Raw genomic sequence first — 24,440 nt, 5'->3', positions numbered from 1 at the left:
AGAATGTGCTAAGATGATCCTGCCTTGTGAAAATATCACTGGGATTATGCAAGAGAAAGTCTATGTTCTTAGAAAATCACGCTGAGCTAAAATAGAGGTGAAGGGGTATGATGTATGCACCATGCTTCGTTCACACTGCATAGCTGATTAGGAAGACTAGATCAAGCAAAGGATGAAAAAGAGAGAATGATGGACATAAAGTGGTAGTGAATACAGGCAGAAATTTTATGGGAGGTTCTTCCAGCTTTTCTGAAGCTTTTACATAAACTGGGAATATGTTAAAAGTTAGCAAAAGTCGATTTGAAAGGCAGGCCTGTGGGGCAGAGGAGCAGATGGGTTTAGATAGAAAGCTCTTACCAGCTTGGCTTTTCAGCACAAGGTGTTGATAGGTCTGGTTCACATCCACGCCCCTGCTCTGCCTGCTGCGCTCCCGGGAGGCACATATGTGACGTGCACTTGAAGTTTTCCAGCCCAGTGTCAAATTTCTAAGAGAGTGAAGGTATGGGGGCTGTAACCAAAGCCCTCATTACCAACCTAAAGGGAGGTTCTTCCTTTCCCAGCCCATGGGAGGCTCCCACCTGCCTGGAGGCCAGCACTGAGCCAGAATGCTCCCACTGGGATCTGGGGCCTGCGCTGTCCATTTGCACAAGCTGGGGCTCTGCATTTAAAACCAGATGCTCCTTCCAGTGGTTCATCTCACCGAGTCACAGACCTCTCAGCTCCCACACAAACTGAATGGAAATGTGAAAGGTACAAACAGAACTGAATAGGAAGAAAGAAAGAAAGAAAGGAAGGAAGGAAGGAAGGAAGGAAGGAAGGAAGGAAGGAAGGAAGGAAGGAAGGAAGAGAGAGAGAGAGAGAAAGAAAGAAAAAAAAAAGAGGCTTTGCATATGAGTACAAAGATGTCCATTTCAAACAACTCAGTGTTGCAATAAAATGTGGCTTAGAGTAAAAAAGGTCTGCGGGGTAAAAGAAGTCTTTCTGAAGCTACAAAGTTTAGATTCCATCTTCAATAAATCATCCCGTGCTCTGGCCCGAACTCTCCCAAATCCACCTGGCAGAATCTGTGGTGCTGTGCAAAGTACAACTAAGAACACACTCAGGGCAACTATTCATTCCTCTCAGTGTTGGTTTTCGACATCTGATGGGCGGAGACCGCAGAGCTGCAGGGTTTGGCGTGATCAGGAGGGCTGACACGGCTGTCTCTACTGACATCCTCAACTATTCCACACAACTGACGAGCGTTGACGTGGAGTGACTGTACTTTATTCATGCCAGACTTGCCTGCAGCTTTAGGTGGGCAACCTGCTGAACAAACTGAATGGCCCTGGAGATCTTGGAGTCACAGAACGTTAAACTGGGAGGACACCTGGTCCACACCCATCACTGCACGTAAGGACACTGGAGCCTGGGAGAAATGAAGAAACCTGTTGGCCAATTAAACAGTGGCAGATTTGTAATTAAAACACAACTCTCACCGAAAATTCTGTCAATCTCTGATTGATTAATGATGGTAAACACATATTATAAATGATGCCACAAAATAAGACAAACTTTTATACTTTGAAGTGGAAAAATGTCCAGGAATTAATTAGAATATATACTGACAGCTTATGAATGAAAAAAAAAATCTCCTAATATCACACTCACATGGCATTATCTGATTTTTTCAAAAAATGCTTTTACTAAATTTTTTAATTAAATATACACACATATATTAGCTAGAAATAGTTACAATATGGATATTCAGCCTCAGTTTTTTTCTGAAAAACTGCATTTTCTAATTTTTATATTTGTTACTGTTGTGATTTTCTCCTACCATGTCTGTACTAATTTTGCGACAAGCAAAATTACTGAGGATTTATAAAACCAAAAGGGAAAAGATAAGGTTCAGCATTCCAGCACAGCTCGTTAAGTTGCCACTTGCAATGCCAGCATCCCACTGGTTCAAATCCCAGCCGCTCTGCTATTAAACCAGCTCCCTGCTAAAGTGCCTGGAGAGCTGTAGAAGATGCCCTGACTACTTGGGCCTCTGCCACCACAGGGGAGATCAGGATGGAGTCCCAGGATCCCAGTTTAGGCCTGGCCCAGCACCGGCTACTCCAGAGTGAACCAACAGACAAAAGACCTCTTTCTCTTTCTGCTTCTTCTCTATGGTCACTCTGTCTTTCAGGAAAAATAAATCCTTTAAAAACAAAACAAAAACCTCCCCAGCAGTTGTCTTGTCCCCTGCCCTGGATGTTATCCTGGAAAATGCATGGGTGGCACTTGCTAAAGGGCCAGGAGCCATGAGAGACTGGTAATGTGTGCCCCACATCTACAACAACTGCCCACAAAGCAGTCAGGAGACCCCAGTGGCTGATCCAGTATAGACAGACAGATGTTCTAAAGACATCCAGAGGGGCAACCCATGACTTCCATCCACAGCATGCACAGAGCCGGTGGGAAGGAAACCATCAGTAAACCAGATGCTTTTACTGGGCTTGGCCTGCGAGGCCTATCACCATGCCAGCGAAGGTGGTTGTGAGCACTGCACAGAGGCTGTATGGGACAGGCAAAGCACAGCCCAGAAAATCATTTACTGCTTGAGAAGGCCCCACCAGCCCTTCCAGAAACCTGATGACTCTGTTTATGCCAACTATGGCAGCCAGGGGTGAAAGTGCTCAGCCTGGTCAAATGGCAGGAGCTTAAGTGAGAGTGAACATAACCTCTGGGGACCCAGGGCAGGAAGCATTGGGGCAGACACAAACCACCCCCCGGCCCACCATGGCCAGCACAACTGGCACACAGCTGTTGCATCAATGGCCCACCTCTGTCAAAAATAATCATGGGGAGGAAAGGCTCAGGCAAGGGCAGGGTTGAGGGCAGTTTGAGTCAGCACTGTCTGCAGCAGGAAGGGCACAGGGACCAGTAGGGGGCCTGACAGTGGTTCCTGGGGTCAATTTAGATTGTGAGGCAGTTCAAACAGAGACATTTTGCAGGCTCACGTCCCACACCCTGAACTGCTTGATTTTCCTGCTTAACACTACTGAGCTTTAGAAGCAGCAGTTGCTGTTTGTGGAACACCAGGGTGGGGTCCTGGGTACATCTCGTTTCACTTCCCCTACAAGCTTCTGAAAAGAGGGACCTGAGTGTTATCAGACAGATGAGGCCCTGCACAAGGCTAGGACACACGTGCAACAGAAAGCGTACCCAAGTCCTGGGGGAGCCTGGAGTGGGATATTCCTCTCTTCTCCAAGCCGTTTCTTCTGCTTGGATTCTCATAACAAGCAAAACTTTTCAAGCAGAAAAATCACTCACAATGTCGACTGTGTGCACACAGCTCACTGGCCACTCTGAAGCCTGGCGAAAGAGTCTCTGGGAACAGAGAAATCACCCTTCGGTGAGTCCCTGGTTTGACTTCCGCACATCTCTATTAGGGGGACTGTCCTGATCATTAAGGAACAGCCTCTGAGAAGGAAAGTGACAATGACTTGGCCCACACAGCTACTGGTTCCAGAACTAGCAGTTGAGTTTGAGTCTCTTGGTCCCAGGCCCACAGTAAGGGCCCTGGTTCCACAGTCAGCACTGGAAGGCCGTGGTGAGGCCTGGACATCTCAGAGCTGTGCTGCCTGTGTCCCTTCCAACCCCACCAAGTCCCCTTTATAGAAGGGCTCCTCTCACACCAACTTCCCTCCTGTGCCCAGATTCCAGAATGAAATTAGTAAGCCCTGGACCCTACCACCCAATTCAGCCTTTTCTGATTCAGGCACTTCAGTGCTTGTAGTATGGTCTCCCAGGTGCCCCCAACAGCCCAGGGTACAGGTTGGACATGTGAGCACCTCTAACAGGACATAAGGTCATGTGGCCAGGAGTCTGACCTCAAAGACAAAGGCTCGGCCACAGTGAAACCGGCCAACTCACTATCTGGGGCTGGCCCAAGGTTACCACAGACCCAGGCACTGCTCTGAGTGGATGCGATGCAGAGAAGGAAACCACATAGTTCTCCTTTCCCAAAATGTGGACTTTCAGAAAGCCACTCTCTTGAAGCACTTTTCCCATTCGACATCACAAACAAAAATAAAAAGAAACCTCATTTGCCACTGTCTGCAAGTTACACTTCGTGGCCGGCCCCTTCCCTGTTTTGCACAAGTGTCTCAACATGTAAAGAAATCACATGTGAAGGCCTGCTCTCCAGAGGCCGTGTCTGTTGCAGGCATCCTCTATTCAGGCACCGCCAAACTCATTGTGCTTTATAGTTGTTTTGCTCATGTCCCAATAGACGATCCAGCTGACGGGGAGGAGGGAGGACGCATAGCAGGAAAAGTGGCAAACATGTAAAGGAGTGAGTGGTCACACCGTGGGAGGAGGAGGAAAGGCAGATGGCCTTGGCGATGGAGGACTGCAGAAACCACCACTCCACCAGACGCACAGGAGTCATTCCACAGCACCACCCATGTCTCCAAGGAGCCTCACATTCAAACACATCCCCTCTTTCTGGTTCAAGTTTAAAATTAGTTAACCTCTCCTAGGAAATGGCCCACTTCAATAAAACATCAAAAGATTCCTTCAAAAAAGCAACATAAAAGCTGAAACATATCCCCTCCCCTCACCCTGTCCCAAACTAGTGTCGGATCCTAGACAGTTTGCGTGCCTTTGATTTCAGGAACGTATAGCAATGTTTCCACTCATGTATCTGAATGCCGGCTGGACGGATCACAGCGTTGCTGACCTGTCCTCATTGACCCAAAACCCAAGCCTCCCCAGCTTTGTCCCAGTCTCCCCTGCACCTCTAACCTAGATATTCCAGGTACTACAGGATGACAATAACCATGTAGAAATGCCTTGTTTGTGTTTTCTTCTGTACTCACGTTCGTTCCCGAGGAAGCTGAAGGAAATGTGGGGTTTGACTGAGCAAACGTCCTTGCTGGGATGGCTGCATATGATGTTCCGAGATTGGAGGCAAAGTCTGAGGGATAGACCACACAAACCAGTGAAGGCAAGTCAGTTCCCTTCAGAAGGCATCGTGAGAATGTAAGTGGGAAGAGAAAAAGGACAGTGCCTGTGCGCATCTTCCTTAGCGATCAGTGTGACGATGGGCCACACTGTCAGCGAAGCTGTCTGTGTAAAACATCCCAGAGAACATGGGTTTTCCTGGGAACCGACTGCTTTGTCAAAGTACAAGAAAGGCATGGTAGGGAAGTCCTCCTGGCCAAGGATGTGGCCTAATGGCTGAGGGGAAGCTCGACTGGTCTCACTCACCTTCATTTCCAGCGGGGTTATAAACAGCCGTGCTGTTCGGGGAGGCACGCAGAGCTCCCTCTGCAGAACTGAGAATACACCGCACGCCAGCGCTGGAGAGGAGAGAAAACAGAACTGGCTCCTCAACAAGCTAAGACTGACCGCATGATCCCACAGTTCCACTCCAGGACTGCCACCCAAGCACAGCACGTCAAGCTGCTGCCTACAGGGCTAGAATCCTACATGGGAGCCAGTTCATTTCCTGGCTGCTTCACTTTCAATCCAGCTTCTTGCTAACATACCTGGGAAAGTAGCAGGAGATGTCCCAGTGTAGGAGACCTGAGTGGAGTTCCTGGAGCTTCGCTTCTGCCTGGCCTAGCCCTCCCTGGCTGTTAATAGATATTTCAGGAGTGAACCAGTGGATGAAAAGTCTCTCAGGCTTTCTAACTTCCCATCTCTCTTTTAAACTCTGATTTTTAAGTAAATAAATAAATAAATATTTGGGGCCCTATGTGATGGCTCAATTGGCTAATCCTTCCCCTTCAAGCACCAGGATCCCATATGAGTGCCAGTTCGTGTCCCAGCTGCTCCACTTCCCATCCAGCTCCTTGCTTATGGCCTGAGAAAGCAGTAGAAGATGGCCCAAAGCCTAGGGACCCTGCGCCCACATGGGAGATCCAGAAGAAGTTCCTGGCTCTTGGCTTCAGCTTGGCTCAGTTCTGGCTATTGCTGTCATTTGGGGAGTGAACCAGCAGATGGAAACTTTTTCTATCTCTCCTCTCTATAAATCTGCCTTTCCAATGAAAATAATTAATCTTGAAATAAATAAATAAATCTTTCAAAATACTTCTCTAGTAGTTAAAAACTGGTGTTTAAACAAACACCTGTACCTGAATGTCCCTAGCAGCTTTACTCACAACAGCCAAAAGGTAAAACAACCCAATGTCCATCAAATAACAGATAAACGAAACATATAACAAACTATGCATTACTCATCCACGGAAAGTCTGTATATGTCAGCAAGTGAAAGGAAGCTGAAAATATTCTGCAAAGTTTAAAAACACATCCACCAAAAAACCCACATACACTGCATGATTCCTTTTATGAAAAGTTCACAAGAAACAAAATTCAACGAGGAGGAAGATGGATAGGTGGTTGCAGGGCTGGGCAAGGGGAATGGGCGTGACCAGTTCTGGGCTATGAGGGGTGATGAGGACAATTGTGGGTGAAGACAATTGTGGATCAAGAATCTTTGCACAACCTTGTCGGTGTGCTAAATGTCACCAAACTGGCAACACTGAAATGGTTAAAATGGTATCTTACTGTGGATTTCAGAGTAAAAGGGGGCAGCCAGAAAAGGGCATCCTTTCAAAAAATTAGTTTTTAAACTGCCGCTGAACAGATACAATGTAGAAATTGGCTGCTCAGTTCTTTTCACCTTGTGCAGGGCAGTGCAGTGGTACTAAGCAGAGTCTCACAGGTGATGCAGCCATAGCCGCTGCCCATCTCCTGAGCTCCTGAGCTGACAGAACCAAGACTCCACACACATGAAGCACAAACGCCCAATCCCCGGCCTTGGCAAGTGCTCTCCTGCTGTCTGGCTGCAAGCCTCACTGCCCTAAAGGCCGCTGGCCAGTGGGACTGCTCGGCGTCTGTCCTGTTCTCACCAGCTTACTTCACTGAGCACGGTGCCCTCAAGGCGCATTCATGTCAGCATTCCACTATGCAGCAGTCCATTGCGGGGACAGACGACATTTTGCTTATTCATTCATCTGTCAAAGGGCATTTGGATCGCTTTCACTTTGGGGCTATTGGCAATAACAAAGGCAGACCTTCTGCACGCACACATTTCCAACACTTAACCTTGGCCATCTGGTCTATATGCCTGGGCACTCTCCCTCTCCTCTGTGGGCCCTGTGGTGCCTGGGGCGGGGGGGAGGGACTACCAAGAGAAGGCAGTTCTCAGGAGAACCCAGGCATGTCACTCAGCACATTCCAGCCACTCTTAGGGCAAAAGCAGATGTCTTTACATCAGCCCTGAGGGCTCAGGGTGTGGTCTCTGGTACTTCCCTGGGTCCTCTTCCTTGTTCTGCCCTGCTTATGCTGTATGTTGCTTGGGCATTGCAGCGCCACACCAGCTACAGGACCGTCAAACACGTCCGCCAGGTCGGGTTTCCCCCAAATCGCATGGGGTCCTTCTATCCCCTCTCAAGGGCTGTTTGGTGAGACCTCTCCCAAATGCCCAAGTTAAATGCAAGGGACCAGCCTCCAGGGCCTGTGTGCATACACACACACACACACACACACACACACACACACGTCCCTCTTGCCTAGATGATGTTCTCAGCTGAGCATCTACAGCGTTCAGCAACAGTAATGCTATTTACTTGTTCCTCTTGTTTTTCATCTACCTCCTCCCCAACCCCTGTTAAGAGGAAGCTCTTGAGGACAGGGATTCTGTCGGTTTCATTGACCCAGATTAGAGTGTGCCTTGCAGCAGGCACTCTGTGAGTCTTATCTGAGCACGGCATATGTGGACTGGCCTTCTGGACAGCACTTACTTTTCAGAGAAGACCAGGCATTTCTGAGCATGCAGCTTCCCTTTCACATGCAGCTCCCAATCCTAGGTCAGAAAGAAAGAAAAGTGACCAAACCAGGACTGAGTCCATGGGAGAGTGGGGTGGAGGGACATGGTCACCACTGGGCAGGGAGCAAGACAGCTCAGGGGCTCCACCACATCCTGGGGACACAAATCTCTCCTTCCCTTCCAGGTCCTTCCTCTGCTCCTGCCTCCCAGCCCTCACACCATCAACCCCATTCCCAACTTGGGCAGCAGCCCAAATCAGCAAGTCCGACCTCCCCTCCTCCACTCAGTGGGTCCTTGTACCCACCCACGTGGCCCCCACTCCTCCTCTCTGGCACATAGTCCCCACCCACTTCTGTATCTACCTGGGAGACCTCCACAGGTGCACTCACAGTGAATTTTTAGTCATTGGAAAAAACTTTCCAGAGACAAAAATCCTCAAGCACTGCCCAGCATCAGCCAGTCCCCTCTTAAGACTGGAATGAAAGAGGAAGTCCCAGGCAACCTTTTCAGGATGCATGTGCCTAATGAGACCAAGCAGCAGGGGATGGCATGCCCTGGTAGCAGACTTTCCAAGTGGGGACTTGATCATGCCCTGGGACAGGATGGAAGGTGGGGGGCAGGACAGCCAGAGCTTAAGAGGGACAGACCCTGGGCCCATCAGGTCACTCATTCACTAGCAGGGCCTATCTAGCAGGGCCTGGTCAAGTCATTTCCCCTTTCTGGGCCTCTGCTTTCTATCAGAAGAATGAGAATCCTAACAGTGTCTACCTCATAGGGTTACTACTGGCACACAGAATGGGTTTCACACAACATTAGCTATTCTAGTTATTACTGCTTTGGAGTACTTCATTGCCCTGTAACACACTCTGGGGGAGAAACTCACAAAGAATGAATCTTTGTTAGCAGTGGCCCAAAGCTGTCCCCAGTGGTGGCAAAGGTACCACTCAGCTCTGTGTCCACTCTACAGCTTAAGAGGTTGAGGCTCACTCCAACAAGATGTCTAAGGCTGGGGCTCGGCAGCATGGCCTGGTGGCTAAGGTCCTCGCCTTGATCCCATATGGCCGCTGGTTCTAATCCAGGCAGCTCCACTTCCTCTCTATCTCTCCTCCTCTCAGTATATCTGACTTTGTAATGAAAATAAAATAAATCTTTAAAAAAAAAAAAAAAAGATGTCTAAGGCCCGGCTGGGAACTACTCTCTGGTCTCCAATCCACAATTATGCTGTTTCTCCCTTTCAAACTTGGTGCAACTATACACTTAGAGAATGGTAGCTTTTAGGCATAAACCACAGTAAAAAGCAATGTTTTGGGTGACCCCTCCACGCCCCCAGGAAATAGGGGACATAAATTCCTGAGCCCATGGGGTTGGCTTTCTCTGGAGAGGAATCTCTTTCTCACCTTAAAGCAAGCGACAGGCCCAGGTTCAGTTCTAAAACTCCCTTGGGATCTAACACCTACTGATTTAATCAAGGAGACCAACTGTGTCCCCTAGGTTCCAAGAGTAATGATTGCTCGCCTGTGAGCAGGAGGGCTGGATGGCTCCCGGCTGCAGCCTGCCATGATGACTCACCTTCAAGTCAAACACCTTCTTGTCGCAGATGCTACAGATGTGCGGCAAGTGGAGGGGGGCCACGCCGTGAAAGTCGTTCAGCTCGTGGGCCTGCAGGGGCCGCACGGACAGCATCCCCTGCTCCTCCTTGGCCCGCCGCCGGCCCCCACTGAAACCCTGTTTGCTGTGATTAATGCGACCTCCAAAGGAGGGCGGGGTCCTGTCTGAGGTGGGCTCCTCGGGGTCATACAACTCATAGGGCTGGCTGGGGGGTGGCGGCCACAGGTTGGGCCCTGCTGTAAGATCGGCCTTGCCTGGGCCAGAGAAGCCAGGGGGGCTCTCCCACTGGCTGTTCACACCCTGCAGCAGCGCGCCTACCTCGCCCTTCATTCCCCCGGCCTGCTCCACTGGAAATCCACTGGCCACATGTGTCCCTTGGGAGTTGGGTCCATAGAAGTCTTTAGCAAATGCGGCTTGGCTGTCCTGTGCTGCGTGGCTGTAGTGCCCTTCATATGCCACACTGCCTGAGGTGGAGGCCGAGGCTGGCAGGAAGCCAGGCTGACTGTCTGTCTCAGTGCCGTATGCCTGGCTGGCGTTGGCCTTGCCATACTCGTAGAATCCTGCAGGAGCAGAGGCAGGGCCTGTCTTGCCAATGCCCAAGATGACTGCTGGCTGGGCAGGGGTCGGAGGCATGACCCCACTGAAAGGGTGTATCACCATGGCACCAGGGGGCTGGCTAGGGAGGCCCACAGAGGGTCCTGGGCCTCGTGTCTGGCTGGGAGGTGAGAAAGCCATGGTGTTTGAGGGAAACCGGGCACCGGGTATGGCTGGAGTATGTTGAGGCACTCCTGTATGGCCGTGGGGGTTGCTGAGTACAGATGGAGGCCTCAGCTGGTTGAAGAGGGGCTGGGACATGGCCACTTTGGAGAGGACTTGGTTCAGGACGGTGGCAGCCGCAGTGTTGTTGGTGACAGCTGTCTGTGCCAACTTCAGCCGGTGGAGGGTGAGCTGGGCTTGCAGTTGAGCCAGTTGGAGACTGGCAGGCGAAGGAAGCAGAGGGTTCGGGTTACTGGCCGAAAACGGGTTCTTGTCCAGGAGCTTGGCAGCACTGCAGGGAGACAGAGGTCTAGATGCACAGCTGGTTTCCAATGCGGGGGACAAGGGACTGGCTTCGCTTACCTGTGGTCTACTCTACACCCGCCCTGTCCCCCACAAAGACCCTCCACACAGGTCCCACATGCAAGCCGGCCTGCAAGCATCTTGCTCACACATACACATCATCCAATCCAATAGAAATGCTGTGTGACAGATTGGTCAGCCTCCCTGGTAACCAGAAATACAAACTCCAACCATTAAAAACAACTGCTTAGCAAAACAGCAGCACCCAGAAAAAGGACAGTTTTCAGTGTTGGGGAGATGAAGAGGAATAGATGCTATTGCATCAACAACAGTCTAAACTCATACTTCTATATTAACAGGCAGACTGGAAACAGGCCTTCCTCAGTCACATTCTTTAACACAATAATTAAATCCTACAAATCTATCCTAAGAAAATGAGCTAAAATGCAGACAGACTTAATAACCCAAAGATGCTTGATATTACATTATTTTAAGAGTCCAAAATTGAAAGTTACAAAAATTTAGTTATACAGGGACAGGGTGTAACTTGAGTAAATCAAAATATAGTTGCGTAATAAAATTTTAAGTGATTTGTTGACTATTTTTACTCATATATCTACTTTATTTGGTAATAATTAAGCAGTATATCCAGCATCTAGCTGAAGACAGGAAACTTCCAACATGCTAAATTCTCCCTGGGATGCCAGCGGCAAACATCATCTTGAATATGGTAAAGCCACTGGTTTAAAAAAAAAAGACATGAGAAAATCCATATGCTCCAACATAAAGTTTTACAGAGCAGGTCTCCAGCTCACACAGAATGATTTGCATATATTTTTACATCAAACACATTTTCATCCTTGTCCTCATTTCACATCCAATAGCAATAAGAAATTATGTTCCCTTCAACTCAGCTCTCAAACCCAGTAAGTGTAAGGACTGATCCAAGAAATTATGAGTAAATAATTAAAATGTGCGAAAGTGGGTGCAGCAGTCAGCACTCCCAGGACCTTGTGCACGTGTGTGTGTGTGTACATGCTGTCTGGTGTGTACCTTTTAATGGGACCTATGCTGGTAAGTTATGATGTTTCTGGATCAAAACTCAGGACACATGGTCTGGATATGAGATAGACTTTCTGGGAAAGTCTGGGATATGTAGTTACCACAGTCAGGGCTCTTGGGTAAGACCATATGTCATGGAGCTTAAATTCCCCTTGTGGGAAGTGAGTGTGAGCAGAAAGCGTGCTTGCGAGGCTAGAACCAAGCGGAATTCTAGGACATGTGAATGGGAAGAATGGGACTGTGAAATCTGAGATTGGGATTGCCGCGGCCAGTTGGGCTGTATGTGAAGGGGGTGGGAGTGTTACACAGCTAGGTCACTTTAGTCTCCACTGTGACAGGCTCTGTGTAGCTGACATCCAATGAGTGAGGGTAGAAAAGGGGCTGGGGTAGGGTTAGGTGACCAAAAAAAGGAAGGCATGGAAATTGCATGGCACCCATGCCCTCTCCAACTTGGCAGACACTTTAAAGAAAGAGAGCTGCTACTTTGGTTGGTGGACGGGAAAGAGTGGGAAAGTGAGCTGGCTTAATGTTACCACAATGCTCCTGCGTGACCAATGCTGAGCTAATGTCATCTCATGTGAGGGCTCCAGTACTCTCACGGGACGCTCATTTTCACTCTAATTTCACAAGGAAAGAACCTACTGCTCAGAAAGATGAGACGGCCTACTTAATGAGCACTCACTCTTGTGAGTACAAAGAAGTGAGGATGCAGAATGCAAACTCCCAACAAAGCTTTGAGAAGAAGTTAAAGAGCAGCAGGCAATTAAAGCACCATGGCTTCTTTGTTCGCTCGCTCGCTCTCTCTCTCTCTCTCTCTCTCTCTCTGGAAGCACGTCTCCATGGGCTGCCTCACTGTTCTGTTTGAAGTGAGCTCCCAGAATATCAGGCACACCCACGCTGATACTAGTACAAAACACATTTCAGAGCCAGATAAAAATGACTTGTTACTCATTCTCCTGTGTGCAAAGCCAAAACCTTGCAGTAAGTTGTTAACCAGGTACCAACCAACAGTCCTGTTAAGATCCTGCCTGGAGTGGGCTTGGGGGTCAAGGGGAAAGCAGGCTGCAGGTTTTTCTTCCTCTGGAGAGGAGAACTGGACATAGCCAAGCCTTGGGAGCCCAGTGTGACCCAGCTCAAATTGTGGCAACAGCAGAATAGGGAAGCACTAACTGTCAATGTGGACAAGAATACAAAAACCAGGGACGATGGATGGTCAAGAGTCTGATAATAGATTTCGACTGGTGTAGTATTAAGTCATCCGGCTTTAGAAGAGCAATTAAGCTTAAGTCAAAACCCTGCCACTCTTCCTACCAGGTCTCTCCACCATGTACTCTGCACTGACAAACAAGGCGATAATGAGGTGCCAACTTGGTTTCCATGACCAGAGTACGACAAGGTTCTGTTTTTCCTGGAGAAGTCAGCTGCTTTTTCTACACTTGCATTCTGAGCTGGAAAGAACTCATGCTGCATACTTCCCGCGTCTCCCAGAGGACTTGGAACAAGAAGTTCTTTTCAAGGAGGTCCTGCGTGGAGAGGAAGTGCTCTGCAAAGTGTGGCTTGGGTGGCAGATTCAGCATGAAGTCAGGAGATGAATCAGACTTTCTCCCCCACTTAGACTCGGCCTGAAAAATTGTTCTTGTCCTCAACTTCAATTAACCTCGAGTAGAAGTGCTTTTACACCAAATGAAAATGAAAATCCTTGGTTAAGGACAAAAAGATGGTTTTTTTCAGAAGCCTAAAATTCTTAGCTTTCAAGAGTTAATAATTAAAATTCATGTGTATATAACAATCTTATTCCTTTTCTTAAATTTTTTATTGGAAAGTCAGATATACAGAAAGGAGGAGAGACAGAGAGGAAGATTTTCCATCTGCTGATTAACTCCCCAAACAGCCGCAAAAGCCAAAGCTGTGTCAATCTGAAGCCAGGAGCCCGGAGCCTCTTTTGCATTTCTCACGTGGGTGCAGAGTCCCAAGGCTTTGGGCCGTCCTCAACTGCCCTCCCAGGCCACAAGCAGAGAGCTGGATGGGAAGTGGGGCCGTCAGGATTAGAACTGGTACCCATATGGGATCCTGGAGTGTGCAAGACAAGGACTTTAACCGCCATCACACCAGGCCCCACAATCTTATTTCTGAATCCAAAACTAGAAGGCTTGGTCTCACACAAGTGGAGGCTGGAAATGTTGTTGTTGTTATTATTATTATTATTATTTTGCCATTTTCTTACTTCCTTGGTTTGTCCTTGTTGCTTTATTTAACATTTTCTACCTTGTGTTAAAAATCATTACTTAAATGCCCTACTATTCCATTAAATATAAGCTCCATGAAGGAAGGGAGTAGATTTGGAAAGTTCAAGCATTTCCCCAGCATACCACCTTGTATTGGGTGGGCACTCAGTACCTGCCATGGATTCACTGATGGAGTGCTTTTACACCAAATGAAAATCCTTGGTTAAGGACAAAAAGATGGTTTTTTCAGAAGCCTAAAATGGAGACATTCAGAAGGAGGATAATAGCCATGGCTCATCAGAACTTGGGACTTGGAGGAAATGTGGCACCTCTTGTTAGCAGACACTTGTATAGATAAAGTTCCTCAAACAATTCAAAAAAGAGAATCAAACGGCCCACCGTTGTGGCACAGCAAGTAAAGCTGCTATCTGTGAGAGTGGCATCCCGTATGGGTTCCAGTTTATGTCTCTGCTGCTCCAAATAGTTAGATACAAAAGAGACTTTCACTCAGAGAGACAGTGGTGGGTGGGGGGCTGACCCAACCTGTCAGTATGAACTGATCCCTCCAGAAGCTCTGGGGGTGGGGGGGGCACAGAGCACTAGGCCTGACACTCAAACTCACCCAGGAAAAACCAAGAGGTTGCTTTCTCTTCAAAGTCAGCTTGCTTCACCCAGCAGGCACAGTGATAGCAAGAGAAAGATTAGAATTACAGGCCCCTGTGGGCCCAGTGTGATAACTTAGTGGCTAAATTCTTGCCATGCATCTGCGAGGATCCCATATGGGCATGGCTTCATATCCCAGCTGTCCCCACTTGCCATCTACTCTCTGCTTGTGGCCTGGGAAAGCAGTGGAGGATGGTTCAAAGCCTTGGGATCCTGCACCCATGTGGGAGACCCAGAAGAAGCTGGTTTCTGGTTTTGGATTGGCTAAGCTCTGGCCATTGCGGCTACTTGGGGAGTGAACCAGCAGACAGAAGAGCTTTCTCTATCTCCTTCTCTCTATATATCTGCCTTTCAAATAAATCTTTTTAAAAAAATAGAATTACAGGGTCCTAAAGACAGAGCCGCCCAACCCCCTCATTAACACAGAAAAACTATTTACTTGGATGGAGGGGGAACCTCACTAACAACCCAGAGCAGCCCAATCAGTTCCCAGCATCTCATGAAACAGTCTTGCTTCTAAAATTCCGAACTATCTGTATCAATTGACCTTGAACACCCAAACATTCAGAATCAGGATACTTTCAAAAATTAATGGAAAGTATAATTGAAAGATACTGATTTTAGTGGGAAAAATTTTTAAATCCATGCCTTCCCATGCATTACAAAAGAACAATCGAGGCGCTTGTGCACCAAAATGAACTTATCTAAATTAACTTGTCATTTCACTTTCCACAGCCTTCCCAAAGCCCCTTGTTCTGAGTGCTTTCCACACGCCACGTGGTCACAGAACTCTGGAGAAGTGCAAGAGGTAGGCCCTTTTGGGAACCACACTAGGGACGGTGGCAGGGACAGTCCCTTGTCCAGGGGTCACAGGCAGGATTGTGCACTTCTAAACTGGGCGCAACCCCACTGTTTGTCGTCACAGAGAAAGACTTCACTTCTGGGGAGGAGAGCAGCTTGGTGAGTGGCACACCTTGGCATCCCAGCCCGGAACTAGACTGTCTATCACACAGCCACAAGCAAAGGCGGATCTACACTCACCAAAGTGACACTGAACGCACAGTGGCTGCTCTGATTCACCTGGGCCTCTGGGAGGCTTACGGGCCTCAGGGCTGAGGTCTTATTTCCAAGTACCTCATTGGCTATAAAGAATCTCGGTTAGATTCACAACTCACAGTTAGAAGCCTAATCAGATTTAAACCCCTGCTTCCTTTCTTGCTTAGAAAGCTTTGTTCAAAATGAAAACAGCAACTCTCTCCAGAGAGATTTTATTTGTTTCTGTTTTGTTTTGCTTTGAAGATTTACTTACTTATTTGAAAAGCAGGGACAAGGAGAGACAGATTTCTCAACCCATTGGTCCACTCCCCAAAAGGCTGCAATGGCCAGGGCTGGGGCAGTGGGAAGCCAGGGGCCAGGAGTTTCTTCCAGGTCTTCCACATGTGACAATGGCTGTCTAGCCAGATGATTCCCCTGATGGCTTCAAAACTCTTCCATGTTTTATTGGGGGCCCCAAGCAGGAACAATGATGGGTTAATATTTGGACATGAAGAGCAAAACAATACATTCTCAGCTGGAGTCAGTGCTAGAAATTCAGTAAGATTTTTACATATCTAGCTAGTTAATTAGTAGCTTCATTATTTAAAAAGCAGAAAGAAACAGAACACTCCCATCCCAAATGGTTCATTCTTCCAGATGCCCACAGCAGCCAGGGCTAGGCTAGGCTGAACCCATAGCCAGGAACTCTATTTGGGTCTCCCATATGGGTGGCAGGCACCCATGTACTTAAACATTATCTGCTACCTCCCAGGATCCACATCAGCAAGAAGCTGAAAATATGGGTGGGACAAGGACTCACCCCCCAGGAAAGCCTACATGGGACACAGGCATCCCAAGGGGTTTCCTTTCTTCCTTTCTTTTTTTTCCCTCAGGGTTGCTAAACCAGCCATTAAGCCACCACTTGAGGTAAGCCAGCTTGAGAATGAAGACAACCGAGGGGGCAGTGGCAGGGGGCAGTGGCACGGAGCTAGCTCCTGGGTGACTTGGTAGGAATGTCTGCAGCCAGCTGTACCTGGCTACTCTGCACTCTTCGGCACATTAGCCAACACATTTCCAGGGAGTAACAAGAATAACAGCAACCTATCTGAACCCTCTCCATTTAACATAGCCGTTTCCCTGCCCTTCTTCAGGCTCCTCGGCAGGAGTGGACCCACAAAGACCCAGAAGTCAGAGCCAAGGGGTCACTGCAGGAGAAACATGGGCACAACCTGTTGTGTCTGCTAACCAGAGACTCACTTTGTGAAGGTTCAGAGAACAGAAATCTTTCTCCTGCTGCTAGAAACCTCTCCCCCTCATCACAAGGCCAGGGTACAAGTGGCGTATGCAAGGAGAGTTCCCCTTCCCTCCACAAAGGTGTAGGTTAGGGACAAACCTTCTCAGGCCTCAAGATCCAGCTGTGGCCACACACAGCAAGGGAAATGGGGGGCAGCTCCAGATCTACTGCAACACCTTCCATTTCTCAACAGGAAACAAATCATTTTTGCTACACTAAGAACTGGTACTGTGTGCTGCCTCCACAGTGTAGTAAGTTAAGCCTCAACTTGCATGCTGGCATCCCATATGGGTGTTGGTTTGAGTCCCAGATGCTCCACTTTGGATCCAGTTTCCTGCTAACACACCTGGGAAACCAGCAGAAGATGGCCAAAGCACTTGAGTCCCTGCACCCAAGCGGGAGACCTGAAGAAGCTAGTGTTCCTGGCTTTGGCCTGGCCCAGCCCCAGCAGATGGGAGATTGTATGTCTCCTCCTATCTCTGTAACTCTGCCTTTCAAACAAATAAAAAATAATTTTTACTAAAAAAAGAACTGGCACTGTGAGATGCAGTCATCATTCCTCAAAGAGAAAAAAGGTCTTTCCTACGAGTGCAGTGTTCTTTGGCCTTCTTGTCACCAGAAAAGACAAGTAAACTGTGGACTGTCCTGGTCAAATGTGGATAGCACTCCAGCATCCTGGGTTCTAGTTCCACTCCCACTGATCCGCAGTGTGTCACTGGCAACTCCCCTTCCCTAAGCCTCAGTGTTACGATTCATAAAAAGAAATCACAATTTTCTTGTTTCCATGAGGAGGCAATGGGGAATCACACAATGAGGGTCATCGGTGTTCAGCAGGGTTCAGCAGGTGCTGTGCACACCTTGTTCAGAAATCAAGGAAAAGGACATATTCTGTGTGATCAGAGTGCAGGTTTCTTTTCAGAAAACACCCCTTTACAGAGGAAGTGTTCAATCCACTCATGTCATTAGAGACTACCTCCTTGCTACTAGGCTTCAGGTTAGCAATAGGGCAATGTACAGAGCACCAAGGACATCAGTGTGACTGTGCTGAGCTTTGTAGCTACAGGTGGGGGTGCTGCACCCACAGTCTTGAAAGCACAGACCCTGGAATTGTCCTGGGTATGAATTCCAGTTTGACCCTTTAGAAATTACAAACTGTGGGCAGATGCATCCTCCTCCCTGGGCTTAAGATCCTCTTTGCTAAAAGAAAGATGACAACCAGCTACAGGCTTGTTTTGCGAGTTGAACAACAGGTGCACATCATTGTTCATCACCATCCCTAGTACACAATATGTGATCATTGCTTCTATTGTGGACATAATTTCTATGACCATTACTATTGCTGTAATGATTGCCATCACAGCCACTCTGAGTGCAGGCAGCCAGGGAGCTCTGCATAGGCAGGGGGATCTTCCTGGGACATGGATGGGGAGGATGACAGGAGATACAAAGAGATGCAAATATGGAGAGAACAGAGTCAAAGGGAAGGGCTCACTGATGAGACAGGAGGTAAATGGGTGAGTTGGGGCAGGAGGGGAACGCAGTCACAGCAGCTGCTTGGTGAACCAGAGAGGAGTCAACAACAGACATAAGGGGTTGGAAATAACAGGGATATAGCTGGAGCTCAGCAGCCTGAGCATGAACGTGTGCACATCCATTTGCAGGCTCTTCCCAGCAAGATTCAGCCAGGAACAAAGGCAGAAGCCAAGAACCACATCCCAGAGTATGCTTGTGTCCAAGTCAACCCAAGTGGCCACATCTGCCATAAGCACAGCATCTTCCAAGATAACTAATTCGGGAATTCACATTCATTCTCAGGCCAACTCGGTTGACATTCCAGACTGAATAACAAATGTGCCACTTCTTCTTTTGTGTTAATCAGCTGAGAGGGCTCATGACTAGGTAACAGAATGCTTTCCCACACTTTTTCATATCTGTACAAATCAATCAAGTGTGTACACATCAATCAAGTCACATAGTCATATGCAATGCTTAGAGTCAGGTCTTTGCTGGATCTACCCTTCCACTGCCTCCTGAGAGCTCATTGCCCCCTTGGATCAGAAACGGTCAAGCCTACTATGACGCTCTCAGAAGCCAAGCTTGGGTGTAAGCCACAGGGAGCAGTTCCTAACTGACAGGTTAGAAAGATGACATGTCTATCTGATTAACACAGGTTTCAGGAGCAAGAAGGGGCCCCACAAATCATTCAGTTGAATTCACTCATTCCTACAGTTGAAAAAAAAAATTAACACCATAAATCTGTGTAACATGTGAATCAACCCAAGCCATTCATCTTGGCAGAACCTAGGTCTCCCTCCCCAGGCCTGTTGCGACAGCTAGGGGTGGGGAGGTGGGAAGGTATTCCCATTCACATTCACCAGCAAAGTGCCTTTTGCAGGGAGAGCAGTGGGAACACGCATTTTTTTGATAGCGCTCTCTTATTGGGTAACAACAACAACACTGGGCCATGGCCACCAGGCCTCTGTGACTAATTTTAAGATTACTGGGCCGGTGCTGTTCTCCCGTGTCTGGGCTTTTGCCATGACATTACCCTATGATGACTCATATCACCACGCATCTCCTGCAATGATTCATGATGCACTAATCATTCTGTCATCTCTCTTTTGTTCCGTGTTTTTCAGTTGGGTTAATAAGTGCTTTTACCTCAAGAGCAATTGGATCTCCAGAACAGCCCAGTGGTTCCAGATTCCATTAAGAAAGATTGAGACTGATAAAGACTGGATCAACCACCTGAGGTCATCCAGTAAATAAAGGGCTTGACTGGGCAGTGCGTGAGGGTCTTCTCACAGGAAGCCCAAATTTCTAGCCTCTGTTCCATGTTCATGAAGTGGGACCGAGCCACATTCCTGGGCTTTCTCTGAATGTGAGCCTGGTGTTGAATCATCTGCCTCATGCCGCCCTTCACCAAGCAGAGTATGACTCCTAGAGCCAAGAACCACACAACCAAAGGGGTAGCTATAGAGATGACAAGGCAGTGCTACCTTTGCTGCTGGAGTTATGAGAAGGGCTCCAAATGTGCAAAGAAGAACTAACCGCACAGCAAATGCACAGAAAGTAGCTCACACTGCTTCTGTTAGTGTCACAGCAGAGCAGGCTCAAAAAAAAAGAATCAGTGCTAATATAACTACCCAGAACCACATAGCACTTCTGCGTCCTCTGGACCATTTTTCTTTCTTTAAAACATCATTTATTTTTATAAAATTATAGTCTCTTAAGTGGGAGTTTATTTTTAATATTCATATTTGTGTTGACTTTTTAAAATGGTAAAAATGGAAGAGCATAGAGCCCGTCATGATGATTCAGTGGCTAAACCCTCACTTTGCAAGTGCTGGAATCCTATATGGGCAATGGTTCCTGCCCCGGCTGCTCCACTTCCCACCCGGTTCCCTGCTTGTGACCTGGAAAAGCAATAGAGGATGGCCCAAAGCCTTGGGACCCCACACTTACACAGGAGACCCAGAAGAAATTCCTAATTTAAGACGGTCTCAGCTCCAGCCAACACAGCCATTTGGAGAGTGAACCAGCAGATGGAAGATCTCTCCTTTTTGCATAAATCTGATCTGCCTTTCCAATAAAAATAAGTAAACCTAAAAAAAAAAAAAAAAAAAAAAAGCAAAAAAAAAACCCCCAAAAACAAACAAACAAAAGAGCATAACAAGTACTTGTTATGCTCAGCTCATCACCCCACATGAACAAATGTTAATATTAGGCTCATTTTTTCCCTCAGATTTTGGCATGGCTGTTAAGGTGTCTTTTGGGAAACCCTCAAGCAATATCAGAGTCCCGGTTCCATTGCAGATTCCTGCTAGAACGCACCCTGCAAGGCAACAGATGACAGCTCAACTAGCTGAGTCCCTGCCGTGCTCATAGGAGGCCTGGTTTGAGTTCTTGGCTCCTGGCCCAGTCCTGTGAATAAACCAGCTACTGGGAGATCTTTGTCTATCTGCCCCTCAATTGCTCTTTCCTCAATCTCCCTCTCTTTGTCTCTCAACCTTCCAAACACAGCAAGTGAAAAAACACTTTAAAATTATGCAGATAAAATAAAAATTCCTACAGAGATTCTGCCTAGTTCAACTCTATCATTGTCTCCCAAAGTGACAGCAAGAAGTGGCATGTGTGTCTATCTATAAATCTGCTGACCCATACTCACCTACATACAGAAAATGAAAAAAAAAGATGTTTTCTATTATATATATTATATATCATAAAATATCATGAAACACAGTTTCCAAAACATTCTCCTAAACCAAGAAATGCGTATTTTCCAATGTCTCTTTTAACACAAAAAAGAATGAGCAATATAACAGAGTAAAAAATGGGCAAACTTGAAATGAGGACATCAGGGGCTAGTCCTACCACTTGCTTTTCTCTCCATGGGATTGTAGGGCCACCAGTTTCTCTAGGTCTTTCATAACATGAAAAGTTGGATGGAAGGATCTCAGAGGTCCCGTCTGTCTTTCAAACCTGGCAACTAACGTTTCTTCTCCAACGGAAGCTATAATGTCCAGCCTGCTGACTGCTGGGCACGACTGTCATGAAGATCATATGCCATAGGCAGGTGCTATGCTGAGTATGATAATAGCAACTATTACTATTATACAAATTAACCTTTCTAAAATTATTCTTTTTATGTCTTCCTCTCCTTTTTTCCTGCATAAATTTTGGGAATATCATTCTTGAGATTCTGCAATTCTTTTTTAAAGTACTATGAAATTTGTAATGGACACATAATAATTGTACATGTTTATGCAATGCAGTGTTAATTCAATACATGTATATAATGTGTAATGATCAAATTAGGGTCAGTAGCTATTTTGATTTCCTGGGATGTCTTCAAAAGAAACCATTGGTCTATATCTAGGATTTAGGGCAGATCATGCGTCTCCAGGCAGCAACCATGAAAGTCATCCACATATGTTCTCTTGGGTCAAAGTGGTTATGCCCACAGGTTGCAAATAAACTATTTAGGAGTGAACAGGTCAAAACTGTGGCAGCTCCATCCTGGGATGCTTACTGAATGAAATACTAAGAGTGTCACTCTTCTACAAAGGCATGACACAAGTCAACTAACAGCTATTAGGGTGAAACACAACTTACATCTGTTCAGGGCAGCAGTGGTTTGCCTGAGACACAATTTTTCATGACAGGCATGCTGGGCAGAATTTGAAGCTGAAGCCCAGGGAGCTGGTGTAACTCCTGAGATCAGCGGAGATCTTTCTGAACAATGGTTAGCACAGTGGTGTGCCTGGGGTTGAGCCCCAGCTCCACTTTCAATTCTACCTTCTCTCTGAAGTGCACTATGGGAAGCAGCAAAAGTCACAGTTCCGGTAGTTGGTTCCCTCACACCCACATCAGAGACCTGGACTGAATTCATGTCTGTTGGTTTTAGCAGGCCCAGTCTAGGCTGTTGCAGACAGCTGAGGACAGAACCAGTAGACAGACAATCTCTCCTGCTCTGTCTTTCCCCCTCTGTAACCCTGCCTTTCAAATCAATAGATCAGACACACACACAGTCCCAGTGAAGGGGCCTGCTCTTAGACAACTTTCACCCGAACCATCACCATTACTCAAAATGCAACTCACATGCACCTCCTCTGGATGGGCTGTTCTGACTCCACCCAGTGAGCACTGGTGCCTTTTGTATGAGCCCCAGAATACCTGACTGTTCTTCTAGCCTCCATTTTATTCCCTCTCAACTCCTATGTGACTCCCTCTCCAAAGTGCCTACTTCATTACTTGTCTGATACTCCCACTCAAGCCTGGGTCTACGTGCTCTATAGCACACTGCGGTGCTGAGCACAGGTGGATGTGTGAACCAGTGACTGCTTCCATGTACTCACTGTCCCCTGTGCACATGTATGTAAACAGTAGTTGTGTACCACATTCTCAATAGGTTTTCCTGGCTAAATGCTGCACGAATGCTGCTCCAAGCTTTCAAAGATGAGCCTCTGCAGAGAATAGGGATTGGATTCAGTCTCTGAACGCCTTAGAATTATGCAAATACCACCAATCACACTAAGTACAAAATTCTAAAACATTCAACTAACAGACTTGTCACAATTTTTTCTTTTAAGTAAACCTAAGGAAAACACCATTTCTGCGTGTGTGATTTGAGCTGTTCTGAGTGTCTAATCAACATGATTTTGAAATGAAACACAAGCTCCAGCAACACACCCTACAATCCCCATGCTTTCGGAGGCTTTCCTCATAAACGTACAAGAATGATCCCCAAACTCCAAGCCAAGTTCAAATCCAAATAAAAATGTTAGATCCATTTTTTTTAAAAGTTAAAATTGCTGCTCTGTTCCTGGATTTCCTGAATCTCAACCGAACTTTTTAACTGACGCAATTTAAGCCAAATACTAACACTGTGTCTACATCTGAGGCACACTGGGGCTGCGGCTGGGGGCAGCGGTCTGGTTGTAAGTAGATCCACTTCTCACAGAAGCTCCAGAAACCAGCAGCTGTGCATGTTATTGTTGTAGCTTCACCTTGCAGCTCTTAGTTTTCTCATCTGTGAAACTGGAGGGACAAAAAAGGCATCTGAGCTTGCTTTCCTCCTTACAATTTTTGGGTGGTGGGTGTGATCATCTTGATCAGACTGGCTGATTTGGGCACAGTCCAGAGACAGATTTCAGGAGTTTGGGATCTCGAACCCTGGTGAATTCAGGCAGAGCCGAGGACCCGCCTGTAAGTGACGAGGTGAGCTTGCTGCAGTGACTCTCCGGCTTTGGAGGTCACCAGAAGAGCTTCTCTCACAGAGGCTGGGCCCACCCCAGGGAACTGACTCAGGAGGTCTGTGGTAGGGCCCAAGAACTGGCATTCCTAAAAAATCCAGGTGATGCTGACCTTGTCGTTGAGAGCAAGTGGACTAGGGCATCATAACATTACTCCCCAAATCAAGGGCTCTGCAGGGAGTGTTCAGGAATTCAGTAGCCCCTGGATTTTTAAGGAGCTCTTCCTGGCTGTCTTCCCAGGACATCAAGAGGGGGATTTCCTTTTCCATGTGGTGGAGAGGGGGATCTGCTCACTGCAGGGACAACCTCAAAGACACCTGCAATCACTCTTACTACCACCTCCCTTTCAGAAACACTGCTGACATCTTTGACAACACCTAGTGCCCTGGAATAAGAACACTCATGGCTCAGAACACTTTTTAGGTGAGTTAGTTGACTGAAGGGAGCTCCTTTCATGCAGAGAACGGAGCTTTCAGACTCTCGAGGGCCAAAACTCTTTGCATGAAGAAGCAGCATCCTCCAAAAGTCCATTCTTACCAAACTCACCCTGGAACGTCTGGACCAAAACATGAACCTTTGGATAAAGTTATCTGTATCAATCTCCCTCCTGCCTGCTGGCACTTGGAATTGCCGAGGGACTGCTTGAAAATACTGGCATGTGGGTTGCAATTCCAGAAACTCCAATTCAACCTGGGCACTGGGATTTTCAGCAATTTCTAGGGGAAATTACTGTGAAGCCCAGTCTGAAAGTCACCCTTCTCTAAAGGAATGGAACCAGTCCGTGTTTTATTACTTTGGGTCCAAAAAGCCATTTTTTTTGTCACTCCCAACATCATGATCGCTAGTCTTAAACTACTCTTAAAAACACATTTTCCTAATTCCACAAGGGTCTCACAAACAATAAGTAATCAGTATTTCCCGGCTCTACGGAC

At 47.3% G+C, this 24,440-nt stretch overlaps 1 protein-coding gene across 5 annotated transcripts in view; it reads right to left on the bottom strand.

Annotated features, from left to right (window-relative positions):
- RBM20 (RNA binding motif protein 20) overlaps positions 1 to 24,440 on the bottom strand; it is a 185,796-nt gene that overhangs the window by 43,952 nt on the left and 117,404 nt on the right. For 4 of the 5 annotated variants that reach the window (XM_058671388.1, XM_058671392.1, XM_058671390.1 and 1 more), the window contains exons 2-5: positions 9,377 to 10,463; positions 7,782 to 7,843; positions 5,242 to 5,333; positions 4,851 to 4,948 (exon numbers count right to left, since the gene is read on the bottom strand). In XM_058671388.1, the coding sequence (XP_058527371.1) occupies positions 4,851 to 4,948; positions 5,242 to 5,333; positions 7,782 to 7,843; positions 9,377 to 10,463 (1,339 nt within the window). The remainder of the gene's footprint in view (positions 1 to 4,850; positions 4,949 to 5,241; positions 5,334 to 7,781; positions 7,844 to 9,376; positions 10,464 to 24,440) is intronic. The other variant, XM_058671391.1, reaches the window with a different exon arrangement.

This window comes from Ochotona princeps, chromosome 13 (genome assembly GCF_030435755.1).
Source record: "Ochotona princeps isolate mOchPri1 chromosome 13, mOchPri1.hap1, whole genome shotgun sequence".
Taxonomy (NCBI): domain Eukaryota; kingdom Metazoa; phylum Chordata; class Mammalia; order Lagomorpha; family Ochotonidae; genus Ochotona; species Ochotona princeps.
The sequence above is the reverse complement of the archived record's forward strand: the minus strand, read 5'-3'. Positions and strand labels throughout refer to the sequence as shown.